This window comes from Nothoprocta perdicaria, unplaced genomic scaffold (assembly GCF_003342845.1).
Source record: "Nothoprocta perdicaria isolate Ctin4 unplaced genomic scaffold, notPer1 scaffold_138, whole genome shotgun sequence".
NCBI lineage: Eukaryota > Metazoa > Chordata > Aves > Tinamiformes > Tinamidae > Nothoprocta > Nothoprocta perdicaria.
This window is the reverse complement of record NW_020454516.1, coordinates 1,838,271-1,853,862: the sequence shown is the minus strand read 5'-3', so window position 1 is coordinate 1,853,862 and position 15,592 is coordinate 1,838,271. Positions and strand designations below refer to the sequence as shown.

General features: G+C 40.8%; 1 protein-coding gene across 2 annotated transcripts; it reads left to right on the top strand.

Annotated features, from left to right (window-relative positions):
- Positions 1–300: 300 nt before the first annotated feature.
- Positions 301–14,668, top strand: MCM8 (minichromosome maintenance 8 homologous recombination repair factor). Of its 2 annotated transcripts, XM_026034016.1 has the most exons (18): positions 301–427; positions 570–644; positions 1,230–1,312; positions 1,637–1,786; positions 2,442–2,545; positions 4,146–4,344; positions 5,017–5,102; positions 6,498–6,649; positions 7,669–7,867; positions 8,713–8,743; positions 9,048–9,188; positions 9,734–9,875; positions 10,579–10,774; positions 11,046–11,259; positions 11,910–12,119; positions 12,604–12,680; positions 13,128–13,317; positions 13,861–14,668. In XM_026034016.1, exons 1-18 carry the CDS (start codon positions 301–303, stop codon positions 13,951–13,953), a joined length of 2,469 nt encoding a protein of 822 aa, XP_025889801.1. In that variant the 3' UTR covers positions 13,954–14,668. The 2 variants fall into 2 exon arrangements, with proteins under 2 accessions (XP_025889801.1, XP_025889802.1); XM_026034017.1 differs by lacking the exon at positions 13,861–14,668 and having other exon boundaries at positions 11,111–11,259; positions 13,128–13,189.
- Positions 14,669–15,592: the final 924 nt, after the last annotated feature.

Genomic DNA, 15,592 nt, shown 5'->3' with positions numbered 1-15,592 from the left:
GTGGGTGGGCGGGGCGAGGCCCACGTGCGACGTGACCAATGGAAGCTGGACAGCCTCGCTYTCGGCTCCAATGAGAGGCGGCGTGGGGGGGCCGCGCTCTCGGGATTGGTGGCAGCGCCGGAAGTGACGCGCTGTGGGCGCCAAAATAGAACGTGAGGGAGCGGCAGGGAGCCGCTGTTCCCTTGAGGGGCAGCTCTACGGTGCCGCGGGCGGGACAAAAGACCTCGCGCGTCGCGGCCGTGTCGCCGCGCCCGCCATTTTGTGCCCTCAGCCGCCCCGAGCTCCGTGAGGCGGCCCGGGATGAGCAAGGAGCCGCGCGGCAGGGCGGGCAGCCGCGGAAGGGGCTTCCCGGCGTGGCGCGGCGGGTGGCGCGGCGGGTGGCGCGGCAAGGGGCAGAGCGTGGAGTGGAGGAGCAAGGTGGAGCACGGTGAGCGCGGAGAGCGAAAGGGGCAATAGCGAACGAAAGTTAAATAAAAGATCCAACGTCCTTAACGAGAACAAAAAACAACCGAACTAAAGGAATGGTTCAGTGTCCGCCCCGGTTTAATCCTCGCTTTAATGTTTTCCAGCAAAACCTCAGCTAATTCAGGCAACGTTGGACCAGTTTGTTCCATATAAAGGCTGGAAACTTTATTTCTCTGAAGGTATTTCYAGACCCCATTTACTTATAATATCTTTTTTTTTTCCGCTCGGAATTGCTTATAATAGTAGTGGGGATAAATGATGCAGCTGAGGTTTAGTATATGAAAGTAAATATTCAGCAGAAATTTTATGGCATACTGTAATCTCCATGGGCTACAGAGTGTGAAAAGATRATGTAAAAAATATATTTTTAAACCTGGCCCGCTAGCCGTGTAAAACCCATGCTCCGCCCAAAACAGGAGTAAAGGTACCTTGGTCAACTTTTCAAGATTTATTTATTTACTTACTTCATTTATTTATCTTTTAAATGATCTATTCATGTGAAATTGTACCTCAAAGTCAAAGGAGCTGTTATAGTCTTTGTTGGTGTTATTATATTGAGGCAGCTTTGGTTTAATTGCTCATGCCCTGTCACCTAAGGCAAACTCCRGTCTTAGGAAGCTGGCCTAAGGTGGAAGTATGTCCCCTTCCTCAGCTTTGGGGTACCAAAAATAGAAAAACTAATGGGAGAGAAGTTGCTTTTTTTATATATTTTCYGAAATAAAAAATAGTGTTGCCAGTTACTGATGTAGTATGGTTTTATCTAGCTTATGGTGACAAGTCTCCTTCTGTGCTGAAGACTCAAGCCTTTGAGAAGTTTTTCATTCAACGCATTGAGCTGTATGACAAGGTAAAAAAAATACTACTGCCAATTATATAGCATTAGATAATCTTGCCTTTTTTCAACAAAAAGAAAAACAATGAGTTTTTTAACGTCTATTATATATAATTATGCTRTGCATATATGTACATAAATCATAATTTATTGTATATAAATAACAGTTATGTATTGCATATAAATAATATATTCAGTATGTAAGTGACACTATGTATAATGTACATTATATAATATATGTAATTATATGTGTTTTTATATAGAATATGCAATCTATATGAATATAAAATAATTTCATAAGCACTAGAAGACTGTTTTATAACTTTAAATGTTTCRCAGGATGAAATAGAAAGAAAAGGAAGTATTCTGGTGGATTATAAAGAACTGATTGAAGACAGGGAACTAACTCAATCAATACCAGATATAGCTACCGAATTAAGGGATATGCCTCAGAACATACTGCAATGCATGGGCTTGGCAATTCACCAGGTAAATATGAGCTGCTGGTAGATAAAAGCTGAGGCCCTTCCACCTCCTGTGAAAAAGAATCAGTGAGACTTAAAGGCAATTATAGTTTAAAAATGAATATATTTTTCTAATTTTGAATAAACAGTATGTATTTGAAAARAGAGGAAAAAATAAGAAAAAGGAACTCTTCCTTCTCTACATTTTCTGCACACCCTTCAAAATCATATTTTGTCTTGATATGTTTTGCTTGTTCACTTTCCAGCTAGTTGATTAAGCAAGGGTCTAATATAGGAAATAGAATTTCATATTGCATAAGTTTGATTAATGAAGAGAGTTACCTGAGCTGTTTGTTCCACCTCACACAGCAGAATGAAGGCTGGTATGTGAGTGGGGAAATCCTGTTTGTGTCCTCTGCCTCTTTAGAAGCAGCACTTCCCTGCTTTTTGACAGMCTAGTCCTTTTATTTATTTATTGTATTGAGATTTTCAATTTCATTCTAAAGAGGTGAGGACTAAAACCATTCAGAGCAGGAACATACTCTAGCTGGGGTTGCTAGACAGCAGACTGCTCCTGAGACTGCAGCAGGTCTAATAGTAGTCAATGGTAATCAAACTTAATAGCAAATTGAATCGATACTGTAAAATTGACTACATTTGTGTCTTTCTGCTCTGCCTAGGTGTTAACAAAGGACCTCGAAAGGCACGCTGCTGAGCTGCAGGTGGAAGAAGGATTGCCCCTTGTTGGAGAACCTATAATAAATGTGCCACACATCCATGCCAGGTAATGGGTGTTGTGTGCTTATTTGGCTGTTTGCAGGAAGGTTGAATTGCTTCTTGTGTAGTGGTTGTCAGTACCCATGAGCTGAAAGCTGGCTGGTTATTTAGTTAGTTTTGATAATTTGTGAAGCTGTGTTTTGGCTTACAATGAGGGGGAGAAAAAAGGCAAAATAAACTTTCTTCTGAGCTGAAGAACCAGCTGTTGTTGTAAGCAGAGAATTATGAAAAACTGCAATAGTAGTTGATTTAAAAATGGAGAAGTGAGTATCAGTTTATGCTGCTTAATGGAGAAGTTGATTAGGTGTGAACCCAAAGTAGAATTGATAACACTTATCGTTCCCTGTATGGGTGTTCTGATGGTGGTGTGAGGATGCATTCTTTCATATTAGCTTAAATCTGTTAGAGGGTTACCTGTAGAACTTCTCAAGAATATAAGGTGGTGTTAATTAAACTTTGTTTTGAAAGGAAATACATGAAGTTAAGGCAATGCTAATTCTGCATAAGCATGTTTTACAAGAATCATGGTAATTACTATCATCACTTTGAGATTGTGACCTCCTTAGGGAACTTGGAAACAAATTATTAGCGAGGGTGAGCTTAGCTGTCTGTGGAGTTGGGAAATCATGGAGTGTTGAGCCTTGGGAAATGAGGGACTGGCAGTTTCAACTCTATTTCAGTAGACCGGATATGGGAGAGCAAGCATCTTCTGCCACAGCAGGTGGATTTAATTAAACTCTTGGATTCCTCAGACACTGGTATATTTTAATCTTTGCATTGTTATAAAACTGCGCTCTTAACCAGTGGAAAGCATCTAGGAAAAACTGTCCAGGAGAGAACCTGAGAGCTTGCATATATCTAAGGGAAAGTTACGTGCCGTTATTGTGTATTTTAGGAGAATCAAAGTGCCATGCTCATAAAAGAGATGTTAGGTGTTTTTTTCATACAGAATATAAAGAGGTTTGCTTTGTCCTGTGTGAATAAAGGACTGGACCGCCAGGACTGAAAATCAAGGGAATATAATTGAAAGCAACTTACTTTATATAGTGATTACACAGGCACTATAGATCATGTGGGTTTGTTTAATGTAGGGTTTTTTTAAATCTCTGTATTTGAAGTTGCTTGGTTCTACAGCTTGTATGGGGCTGAAGTGTGTTCTGAATGGTTTTGCTAGGTCTTCTTGGGCTTGAAGATCACTTTGTTATGCCCCTGAAACATGTAAATGCAGCCTTCGCTTTGGAGTGCAAGCAAAATAAGTCTTTGATCCTTCAATGTTGCAAGTCCTGAGCTCTGGTTTTAAAGTGGAATTAGAGACAGTTATATGTGACTATAGGTTATTTTCCACTGTATTATTAGTCCGAGATGCTTATGGGTGGGAGGTACCTGTGCTGTCACCCTGTGTGTGTAAACTTTACAGCTCCTGGAGTGTAACACCTGGAGTAGATTAGGCAGATTTCAAGAACAGGGATCAAATCCTGTGCCATGGGTCTGTAGCTAAAGTCACTGTCTAATTTTGTTCGGATCACTGCTAATAACTTGCATGTAAACATCTGTGTTCATTTAAGGATAATGAGCTCTCAGAATATGAATGCTTTGTTTTTATGCAGAGTGTACAACTATGATCCAATAACTCAGCTGAAAAACGTTCGGGCCAACTGCTATGGGAAATACATYGCCCTGCGTGGCACCGTTGTGCGTGTCAGTAACATTAAGCCTCTCTGCACCAAGCTAGCCTTTGTGTGTGCCACGTGTGGAGACGTCCAGGGTGTTCCTCTGCCTGATGGGAAGTACACTCTTCCAGCTAAAGTAAGTTTAAATCATCTAAATTGATATTTTTCCCTTTTGCTTTTCTGTCACGTTTGGTAAAAGCAACAAAGCAAAACTTACTAYGTGTTTTGGTATTGCAGTACAACTTTATTATTGGGAGAGAGCAGAAAGAAACTGCAGAAACTTGCACAAATTCAGGAAAATCTTTATTACATTTCACCAGTCGCTTCTGGCCTTTCCACCTCTTTGTGGTGGTTTTCGTGATTAGCTTTTTGTGTGGCTTTGCTTAGAGCTTCCTGTTTTAACTTCTGAATCCAGATAAACAATGAAATTACTAGTCAGGATTGTGGTCATTTTTATGTAAGCTGATGTGCCCAAGTGAACAACCATCTCCTCTGGCAAATCTTGGTGTTGTGGYGAGTAGGTGGTGGTTGATCATTAAGGAGATAATGCAGAGAGGCTGCATTTGCTGTAATAGGTAGGAATCAGAGCTTAGGTGTCTGTGCTGGGTGATTCTTTATTAATTACACATTTTCTAATGTGCATTCTAGTTTAACCTTTTTTTTTCTCCCTGCAATATGCAATAAATTTTTAATGGGTTGATTCAAAAAAAAAAAATTAATTACTATGCTTGATTTAAAAGTGGAGGGGGAAATGCTACCAAAAAGATTGGTTAAAGCTGAGAATGAGTTGGAATGAATTCTGTTACAGTGCCTTGTTCCTGAGTGCCGGGGCCGGTCATTCACACCAGACAGAAGCTCTCCTTTAACCACTACAGTGGACTGGCAGTCTATTAAGTAAGCACTTTAATGCATCTCTCTACTTTGCACAAAAAAATGTAAGTCAGTAGAGYAGCCAAAAGCCAAAGGGTTGCTCATTATATGTTGTGTAACTTCAAACACCTTGTTCTTTTCCCATAAGTAATACTAGAGAAAATTGCTTCAAAGTGGTGGTTTTCTTGGAGAACTTGGATACCTCAACTACTGCTCCTACTCAGTGCATCAGTTTCTTCATCAGATCTTGACCAACTGCATTGTGAAATGTCAGTTCAGGCTCTATGCAGCTTTTCTGTTTTGGGTTACATCTATTATTCAGTAATTGCTTTTAATGAACTACGAGTTATGTTTGTTAGCTACAACAGCTGAGCCGAATGAACTGAATATAGACTTAAAGGTTAAAAATTTCAATTTGCAGTAATATTGATTTGTACCTCAAATCCTGGATGCACACTTAATAGGAGGAAATAATATTGGGGCTGCTGTTCATCTGCTTTCTGTGTCTAATAGAATGAGTATGGCTCAGACTGAGATCTTGATTCTGGGTAATGTTCTGCTGCTGCCACAGAAATTGAAGTGCAGGAAGGGGGCAGTGGAGCTGTTTTTCATTGCTTAGCATATAATTTTTCATTCCTAATATAGCTGGATAATATTATGTTCYGTTTGTGTTATTTCCTGTCTGTCCACCTAGCTTATTGCAAGTGGCATGTCAGCTTGGCAGAAGATGGACTCTTTATTTCTATTTCTTGCATTGAGATTGTGTAAATTATTGTGTTCTGTTTTTACAGTGTGTACTTTCTTTAGTAAGCTTAATGATAGCACTGGAAAAAAATGACAGCAGCTCTAGAGGGTGCTGTTTAATGCAGCTTCTTTAGGGAAGTTTTACTGTGAGATTAAAGTGCAGATCCCAAACTGGAATCACTGGAATTTGTCAGTTGTTACCTTTTTACAGTTATGCCAAGTTCCTGTTCTTGCAGTGGGCTAAGGGAGTTTCTTGAGTTTTGCAGAGTTTATTCTCCTATCAGAATTGCTGGTTGCCTTCAGCAGAACTGTAATATTTGACCATTAAGCTTCATATACAAAATAAAATGATCTCATGCACTGTATTTATTCCTGTGTGAATGTGCTCATCAGAGCTAGGAAATTTAAACTCCAAATTTGATGAATGTTTCTGGAGTTTGTCATTGCCTTTCATGGGTTTATATGTAATAAGTACATACTGTTTAAAGCTTTAGCTGAAAAAAGACTCCATATTTCCAAATTTAGTGTTGCTATTTCAAGCCATTATGAGGGTGTTTTATTGCTGTCTCCCTTTTCAGTAGAGAAAGGATTGGCCTGGAGTGCACGTGTACAGACTTCTTGCACCAAAACTGAAGTGGAAATGGTGGATGTGGGCTAATTCCTCATGTATTGCAGGGTGCAGGAGCTCATGTCCGATGATCAGCGCGAAGCAGGTCGAATCCCTCGCACGATAGAGTGTGAACTGGTRCAAGATCTTGTGGACAGTTGTGTCCCGGGAGATATGGTCACCATTACAGGGATTGTTAAGGTGTCAAGCACTGAGGAAGGTAAAATAAACCATCTCAAAGCATCCTTTTCTCTGTGAGGACTTTTTCTTACTGCTTACACAGYAACGTAAAAACAGCCTTACTTTGAGCTCCTGGAATTGTAAATGCTTTAAGCATGTGTTTCTTTAGGAACTACCAAAATTCCATGAGTTTCTTGGAAAAGGAAGAAGCAGTGCCTCTCAAGTAATAATTATGATCCTGAATCTAAATGTCTAGCACTAACATCGAGTAAATGAGTGATTAAWGTCTTTTTGCCCCCCTAAGGGGAGGAGGACGACTTATTTCTAGAAGTCTTAGTGAGACAAGTTACCTGTTTACACTCTTTTATGAACCTTTTAAACTGCCATGCTGCTGCAAAGGCATGTTACCCTTTTCAGCTTATTTCTCTTTGGGGAAGTGTTTTTGATGCCTTCTTTTTTTTTCCACAATCAGTAAGTACGTATTCCAAACAGCTATTACAGAATATGCTGCAGCAACCTGCAACTGTGGCTTTCTGTGACCCTGCATTCTCTGTTTAGTAACCCTTCTGTTCAAGTTACAGGAATATTAGTTAAGGTACATGTTTAAATCTTCTACTCTGTAGATTCTTTTTGTAAATATTAAAGAATTTTTTTTTTTTTTTGCATATGACTCTTTGTTTGACTAAAATTAAGAACTCTTGGATCTTTTTCTGGAAGAAAATAGTCTTATGAAACAGTGATTATGAATTAAATGCATATGAGATTTTGTATATGTATGTGTATACACACATATACGTATATATGTGGAGAGGGGTGTGTGTCTCATTCAAAAGGGCAAAATACTTTACCATACACCTGAGTGAACTCAAAAAATGCCATTAGAAGATTTTACTTTGCATTAATTTTTGAAAATAGAGATATTCACATATATAAAAGCAACTTTTATTTTGCACATGGCCATACTTAATATTTCTGAATTATGCTCAGCTGCTTGTCAGTAACCTCAGTGCTTACAGATTTAAAAAAAAAACCCTTCATTCTTTGTCATCTCTCTAACAGGAGCTTCTAAAAATAAGAATGACAAGTGTGTGTTCCTGTTGTACATCGAGGCAAATTCTGTCAGCAACACTAAAGGGCAAAAAGCCAAGAATTTTGATGATGAGTCTTTTCAAAGAGCATTCATGGAATTTTCTCTTAAGGACCTTTATGCCGTTCAAGAAATTCAAGCTGAGGAAAATCTGTTCAGGCTCATTGTGAAGTAAGTTGTGTCACAGTAACTTTCTAGCAGCTAATCTGATATACTTTGAATTATGATATACTACACAAGTAACAGGCATGTAGTATAGAGATTTAGCAAGTATTGAAAAGAAAGTATTGCTGCAGGGAATGCAGAGTAGGGAAAACTGAGGATATTGGAGCTTTGCAAGGGGGTTAAGCATAGAGGGAAGTGAGGAGTATTTCAGTTCAAGTCTGAGATGGAAAGCTGTAACGAAAGATACATGGATTTTGCTTCTTATTGAGCAAAATTCAACTCATATGCATGGTTTTATCCTCCTATCCAGCACAGGAAAGAGATGAGAGAGCTAAGCAGGGGGTGTGCCAGAYCCTCTGAGCAGTGAGTGTCCTTCAGAACCTCTCAACTGCGATCGCAGAATGCCAAATTATAGCACCTTTAAGGGGAAGCTTATGGGGGTTAAGGGTAGCTACTTGATAATGATAAGAGTAGGTGCAGCAACTGGCAGGAAATTTGTTCTCCTCTGTGTTTGTGCAAACTCAGATGAGAGGCTTTTCTCCTTCCCGTATCAAACATGTCTGCTTATCCAAAAATGTCAGGAAGGGTGGTAACATGGGAAATATCACAGCCTACTTTTAGAAATTGTAATTTAGAAGTAGTAGTAATTTAGAAGTAGTAGTAATTTAGAAGTAGTAGTAATTTAGAAGTAGTAGTAATTTAGAAGTAGTAGTAATTTAGAAGTAGTAGTAATTTAGAAGTAGTAGTAATTTAGAAGTAATGCTATATGCTTGTAAGTGAGATAGGGTGATTATTTAGTAGTAGTTTAAGGTCTATATTATTGCCATGTTCTGAGGTGCTTTGTTTTTCAGCTCTCTTTGTCCTGCTATCTATGGCCACGAGGTAAGTAAATTCACAGCTCTGCTTATAGCTTAAGTTTTAARTTTTTGCTGTGGCAAGTGCATAATCTCCTAAGGGATTTTTAAAGCTTGGCTGTAGATGTGGTGGTGGGCAGGGTGTGTTTACGAGTGACTTTTCATGCTTGTACATGAATTGAATGAAACTGCCAAAGCTTTTTATCTGTTGGAAGCATCTGAGGGATTTTCAGGCCTCCCATCCAGTGGGAAAAGACTGTTATGGCTCATTTTAGGAAGCCATTAGTTGCCGTGATGAAATACTTAATTCATTTTGGTACATACTGCTGCAGATTGTGAAAGCAGGTTTGGCGTTGGCCTTAYTTGGAGGATGTCAGAAGTTTGTGGATGACAAGAACAGAATCCCAGTCCGAGGAGACCCACATGTCCTGGTTGTTGGAGATCCGGGATTAGGGAAAAGTCAGATGTTGCAAGTATGTCTTAATTCATTACTACTGTCTGTGATGGTTTTCCTCTCATCCTTTGTTACCTTGTCTTGTAAGCACAGTATCGTGCAAACAATCTTTATAAATCTTTACTAATTATGAGTGATTTTCCATTTAATTTAATTCTATTTCCCTTAATTCCATTCCGTTAATTCCATTTAATTCAAGTRAAGCTAGTAGTCGGTCCCTCAGATAAACCTGGAGATGTTGCTCCTCTAAATCAAAACTTTTATAAGAAATATCCAAAGGAGAAAAGCAAAGTTGTGTAGTACTTGCATTTTTCAGTAGCCAGTGCTCTTCACATATTTTTGGTACCAAACAAATAGCCAGGTTGTATGTTTGCAATTCGGTGACAGATAACGTGTCCCCAAGCATTCCAGTACACTTAACAATGTCTGTGTTGTGCCTGAGTTCCATAGTTGTGAATAACGCAGTGGACATGACTATGTACAAGTACAATGCCCARAATTATCCCTGCTGTTTTGCCTGAGCTTGCCTCCTGGAGCTGCAAGGAGTGTGTGCTTCCCTTCTAGGCAGTGTGTAACGTGGCTCCTCGAGGCGTCTATGTTTGTGGCAACACTTCCACCAGCTCTGGCCTCACTGTTACGCTGTCCAGAGATGGGGCATCGGGAGATTTTGCCTTGGAAGCTGGTGCTTTAGTGCTTGGAGATCAAGGTAACGCCTCTAACCTTAGAGGCTTTGCATGGTGCACGTGTGTTTATGTCCAGATTTTCCTTCAGATTGAAACTTGAATTGAGCTTTTATCCCCTTAATTTATTTTCTTCCTCCTGCTCCCACAAGTAAAGGGTCTTAAACATCTTGCATTCTTGTGAATTTAAAGTGTACATCTGAAGCACGAACCTGGCTTTCCACATCTGGGAAGTTCTGAGCTTCTCCAGTGACTTCTTTGAAGGTGTCTCCTTCCTCCATAAGGGATATGGGTGGCACTCAGTAGATGATGTTTTTAAAACTGAACTTCTGCAATTTGCAGTGTTCTGCAGTCTTACTTAATGCCTCAGAGTTAGGATTTCCTAGTTAGAAAATGACTCTGACTTTTAATGCCAGCTACTGGATTGCCATGGCTTTTGAAAAATACATGACTTGGGAGACGTCTCTTTATTCCTAAGTGTTTGCTCTTGACATGTACTCAGGACACAACTTCTGCAAGTTAGGGCCCCTTGGTAGTGGCTCAGCTGCAGCAGCATGAAATGCAAACCAAGCTTGATGAAGCTGAGTCTTGGCCCAACGTCTCCTGCAGTCACTAGACTCTACTTAGATGTAGCACTGGATGATACCATATATTTTTACATTGATCAATGTGTTTTCTAGTATTTTTTTTGCCTTTTTTTCCCCTTGTCCTTGTGTTAACTGTTTCCAGGGATTTGTGGGATAGACGAATTTGATAAGATGGGAAGCCAGCATCAAGCCTTGTTGGAAGCTATGGAACAGCAAAGCATCAGCCTCGCCAAGGCCGGCATCGTGTGCAGCTTGCCTGCCCGGACATCCATCATTGCTGCAGCAAACCCCGTTGGAGGACACTATAACAAAGCCAAAACAGTGTCCGAGAACTTGAAGTGAGCACTTTCTGAAGTGTTTATAACTCACGTTCAGGATTAGGTGGTTCTGGTGGTTTTGTAGGTCGCGTATAATTGCTTTTGTACTTTTCTGGCTTGAACACAATCTTATTGCAATAATTTTTGGTGGCTTTTGAGGGACATACTGCTTTTTTGTGATATTCTCRAGACATGGGACGGGCTTCTCCAAATTTCTTTCAGAGTTGCTGTAGACATCCACTCTTTTACAAGCCACRTGGGTAATGCAGGTTTTCTTACGCCTTTGCTCTAGAATGGGSAGCGCTTTGCTGTCCAGGTTTGACTTGGTGTTTATTTTGCTGGACACKCCAAACGAAGACCACGACCACTTGCTGTCGGAGCACGTGATGGCCCTGCGAGCGGGCAAGCAGGCGGCATGCAGCGGCGCCGTCGTGGCTCGCGCCGGCACCCAGGACCGCTCCGTCCTCGAGGCCGTTCCGGATCGGCCGCTGCTGGAGAGGCTGAAGGTGGGGCTGCTCTTGTGGCTGCTGCCAGCTCCCTCCTGCGGGGCTCTTGGCGCTGGGCCCTGCCAGCTAGCTAGGCCAGGTGTCTTTAATCCCCTCTTTTTCTCATAATTGGCCTTGAAATTAAAAAGGACCCACTTAAGGCCTCACTTTCTGCCAGTTGCCTGTTGTAGCAGCTCCAGCAAGATAGATCACGTTACCTGAAGTTGTAGCTTAAGCCACTTTATCTCTACCCCGGGGAGAATTATCCCCGGCTGGGAATTAGCCTCTGTGCTTTTGAGGAGGGGAGAACAGCAGTGATGGCTTATTCTTCTGTGTGTACATATCTGGTAAACACTGGAAGAGGCTTTTGAAGAAAAAAAAAAATATTTTTCAGTTGTCTTTGGCACTTGACATCATTACAAATGAGAAGCTTCTGCTGCTTTTCCTGAAATAGCCAAATGTGTTTAATTACAGTGTGAAGTATGGTACGTGGAGGTCTTATTTTGTTGTTGTCTTAAAAAGTTCACATACGAATCACTAAGGCCGTTATGGAARAGGTTCACACACACTCAAAATATTTCATCGGGCAGAGCATAGAAGAAATGTTCATGTTAAAATTTATTGCATGGAGTTCTGACATTTGAGATCTAAGGTCTTTGTGACGGGCTTAGATCTCACCAGGAGAAAACTTCGATGCCATTCCCCACCAACTGCTGAGGAAGTACGTGGGATACGCGCGGCAGTACGTTCACCCAGCTCTGTCCCCAGAAGCTGCCAAGGTCCTCCAGGAATTCTACCTGGAGCTCCGCAAACAGAAGCAAGGAGCGGACGGCACRCCCATCACCACGAGGCAGCTGGAGTCGCTGATCCGACTCACAGAGGTAAATTCAACCCCAAGCCAAGGGGTTCGTTCTGCTGCTGGTGTCCTGTGAGTTTGGTCTTGCACACACTGCAGAGTTACTGCTGCTTTACAGCTTCTTATGAGCTATAACACCCTGGAGTGGCTAGTGGAGGGAAGCCATCAATTTCCAACAAAGTGGAGGGAGGGAAAGCAAAGCTGCAGATGAGCTGCTGCATGGCTTGAGCTGAAGCTGTTACATTTTCCTCTAAAGCTCTGCCTGAATCCTTGTGCTCTGCTGGTTTTACAGGGATACACTTAAAGACAAATTGCAAGCTGCTCCTACAGTCTCCTAACACGAGTAGGAAGAAGATACCATTGGAATGTTGGAATGCAGAGGAATATTTCTCTAAATCCTCATTTCCAACTCTGTCCTCTTGAACATTGTGTTTGTTATACCTTTGTGTGTGTTATCATGTTCAGTATGATTAAATGCTTCTTCGCCACCTCCTTTTTTTTTTTTTAAGGCAAGGGCAAGGCTGGAATTAAGGGAGAAATCTACAAAGGAAGATGCTGAAGATGTAATAGAAATAATGAAATACAGGTAATATGCMGTGGTTTTAAAAAACAACGCAACAYACCTAAGATCTGCACACACAGATKAATCTGCTCATTTTTATATGATGTCAGCAGCCCTATGATGCCCTGTGATATGTGTATGTAACTTAGTGTGTCACATGTGTGTATGTGATATGTGTGTTAGTCCAAACTATGAATGTGATAGTTTGGTAGGTCTTTAGCTATGAGTGTCAGTGCACACTATGTTAGAAGGCACTGCCATAAGTGTTTGTTTCTCTTCTGTAATTATTCGCAGTTATTGTGGTTGAGCAATTTAAGGTGAAAAGTGATTTGAACAGATGTTTAGTTCCCTAGATAGCAACTTCATTACTAAAGGAAGAATTTCCAACACAGCTTTTCGATACTTTAAAATCCTGAGCAATTTTATGCTGTGGGGAAGAAMCTCATATGCTTTTCCTTTTGCCTTCTATAGCATGCTAGGAACTTATTCAGATGAGTTTGGAAAACTGGACTTTGAACGCTCACAGCATGGATCTGGGATGAGCAACCGGTCACAAGCAAAAAGATTTGTTTCTGCCCTTAACAATATTGCAGAAAGGACCTACAACAGTCTCTTTGAATTACAGCAACTTCGACAGATTGCAAATGAATTACAAATACGAGTAAGTTGGGGAAATCAGAACGTTTCAGCAAACTGTAATAGAAGTAATCAAAAATATTGGTTACAAAATGCAAAAGGTGTATCTGTTGTGGCACTGAGCAGTGAACAGAAATAAGCGATATAAACTGCTTTTAGTCTGAATGCTTTGCTCATCTTACCAACTGTTTGACAGTAACACTATTCTGCACTAGTAAGGCCTACTTCTGCTTCTGGATCTTGTCCTTATCAAAACCATGCTGTGTTTTATAAAGAACAAGTTTTTAGGATCTCTCTGTGGGAAACATGTTCCTCCTCTTGTGTTTCAGAACTTGGATATATAGATATGTTACTTATTAAACAAAAAGGCTTTTCAAATAAAGTGAGAAATAATGCATCTTACTGTACTTAGAAGTCAGGGGCTTGCTAAGGAAATTAACCTTACTTAGTTACTAGTTTTAGTTTCTGTAGTGATCTTATGCAATTATTTTCATTTGTTTGTTGCTTTACATCTACTCAATTTTATAGTTCCACTCTGATTTTTTTTTTTTTTCTCTCCTCTCTCTAGGTAACTGATTTTGAAAGCTTTATTGGATCTCTAAACGATCAGGGTTATCTCTTGAAAAAGGGTTCAAGAATTTATCAGCTTCAAACGTTGTGAAAAGACCCTCCTTGACAAATTTCCTGACCCATAGCCATAGTATCTGAGGCAGCCTGATGGAAGCACTGCAATAAAATGCATTAAATTGCAGCCTACCACAATACTTGATGCCCTGCCAGCGCAGTTACCCGCTGTGGTTGAAAATTCCCCTTCAGGTACTAAGGCCCGTCAGAGCTTTGCGCAAAACTGTTGCAGGATAAAGTAGGCSCTAGTGCTGCTCCCTGACTTATCCTGAAGGTTTTCCTGCCCAAAGGAGACTGGGTGCCATGTACTCCACTCTTGAATGGTGGAAAGTGTATTCTACTTGGTTCGTTGCAGTGTAATAAGCTGCTTATTTTTCTTTTTCTGCTCCTGAATTTCAAGTAATGTTGTCCCTACCAACGTAAAGATAATGCTTCCATGAGAAGACATGCGAGTTGCCTTTTTAACATAGTTAACTTGAATGTAAAAAGTATAGAAATGCTTCCAAAAAAAAAGAGGGACGATACTGTTATGGTTGTAAAAAGTGACACATTATTGAAAGTGATTTCATTCTGTTCGCAGCTCTGTATAGTTTTTTTTTATAGTTGAGATTTTATTTAAAAGGCTGGTCTAGTAAGAGTTTCCTTCTTTCCTTATAAAGTTGTGTACAACAACTTAGCTTTTATGTCCCTTTTTCATTAAACTTCAATGCCTAATGGATCCAGGAGCATTATACAGTAATAAAATGTACTGTTTATACCAGAATGCTGGTGTGTATGAACATACTCTCTGTGTGTGTGTGTGTGTGTGTGTGTGTGTGTGTGCGCATGTGTGTGTGTTCACCTAGTGCTGTTGTTGCTGCAGAAGGATGTTCCCTAAGAAGAAAGCAGTGAGGGTCCCGCTTTGAAGTCAGCCTCACCGAGTGCAGTAAAAGGGCAAGTGAAAGGGTTTCAGTATGTGTATTAAAATATTTTTCAAGAATGAATTGCTAAGACTTGGTATTTTTTCTCTTCTTATAATTCAGAATTAATGAAAAKGTAGAAAAAGTGTAGCTTTAGTTGTCACTTGTGTGAGATCTGCAGCTTTTTAGGGTGTGAGGCAGCAGATTTTTTGTTGCATTTTCCTGTAAAGCCTGAGATAAATCTGCTTCTGCTTTGGTTAAGATTTGTGTTACTCTACTTTTTTTTTTAAGAAATAGCATCTCTTTCTGTGAGAGAACACAGATAGTGTTTAAGAGGAAGAAGACACAACTCAACCCAGCCTTTAAAAGCCTGACTCTCTCAGCCTGCTCCTGCCCTCCACTTTTAGGGCATCTTGCTTCAGTTCTGCTTTCCTTCTACCTGTAACGTGGCAGGAGCAGTAACCAGTGTGCGTTGGAGCTGTTTGTCTAGAACCTCCTCTGCTGTCAATGAGTAGCTAAATTGGGCCAGGGGCCAGGGTGGGCAAAGGGACTAAATAAATATGAATCCTCCCAGCTGCTGCTTTCCCTTTCRTGCCCTTCCTCCAACAAGCGCCGTCCTTCACTGCTGCCAGCAGCRGGGGCCAGGCCCGTGAGGGAGAAAAATAAAGGAAAAAAGGGGAGAAAAGCGGAGCAGGGGAGAGAAGGGGAGAAAGGACCGCGGCCGCGCTCGAGCGCCCCTCAAGGGCGGTCAGGCGGGGCCCGGGGCCGGCGGCGGCG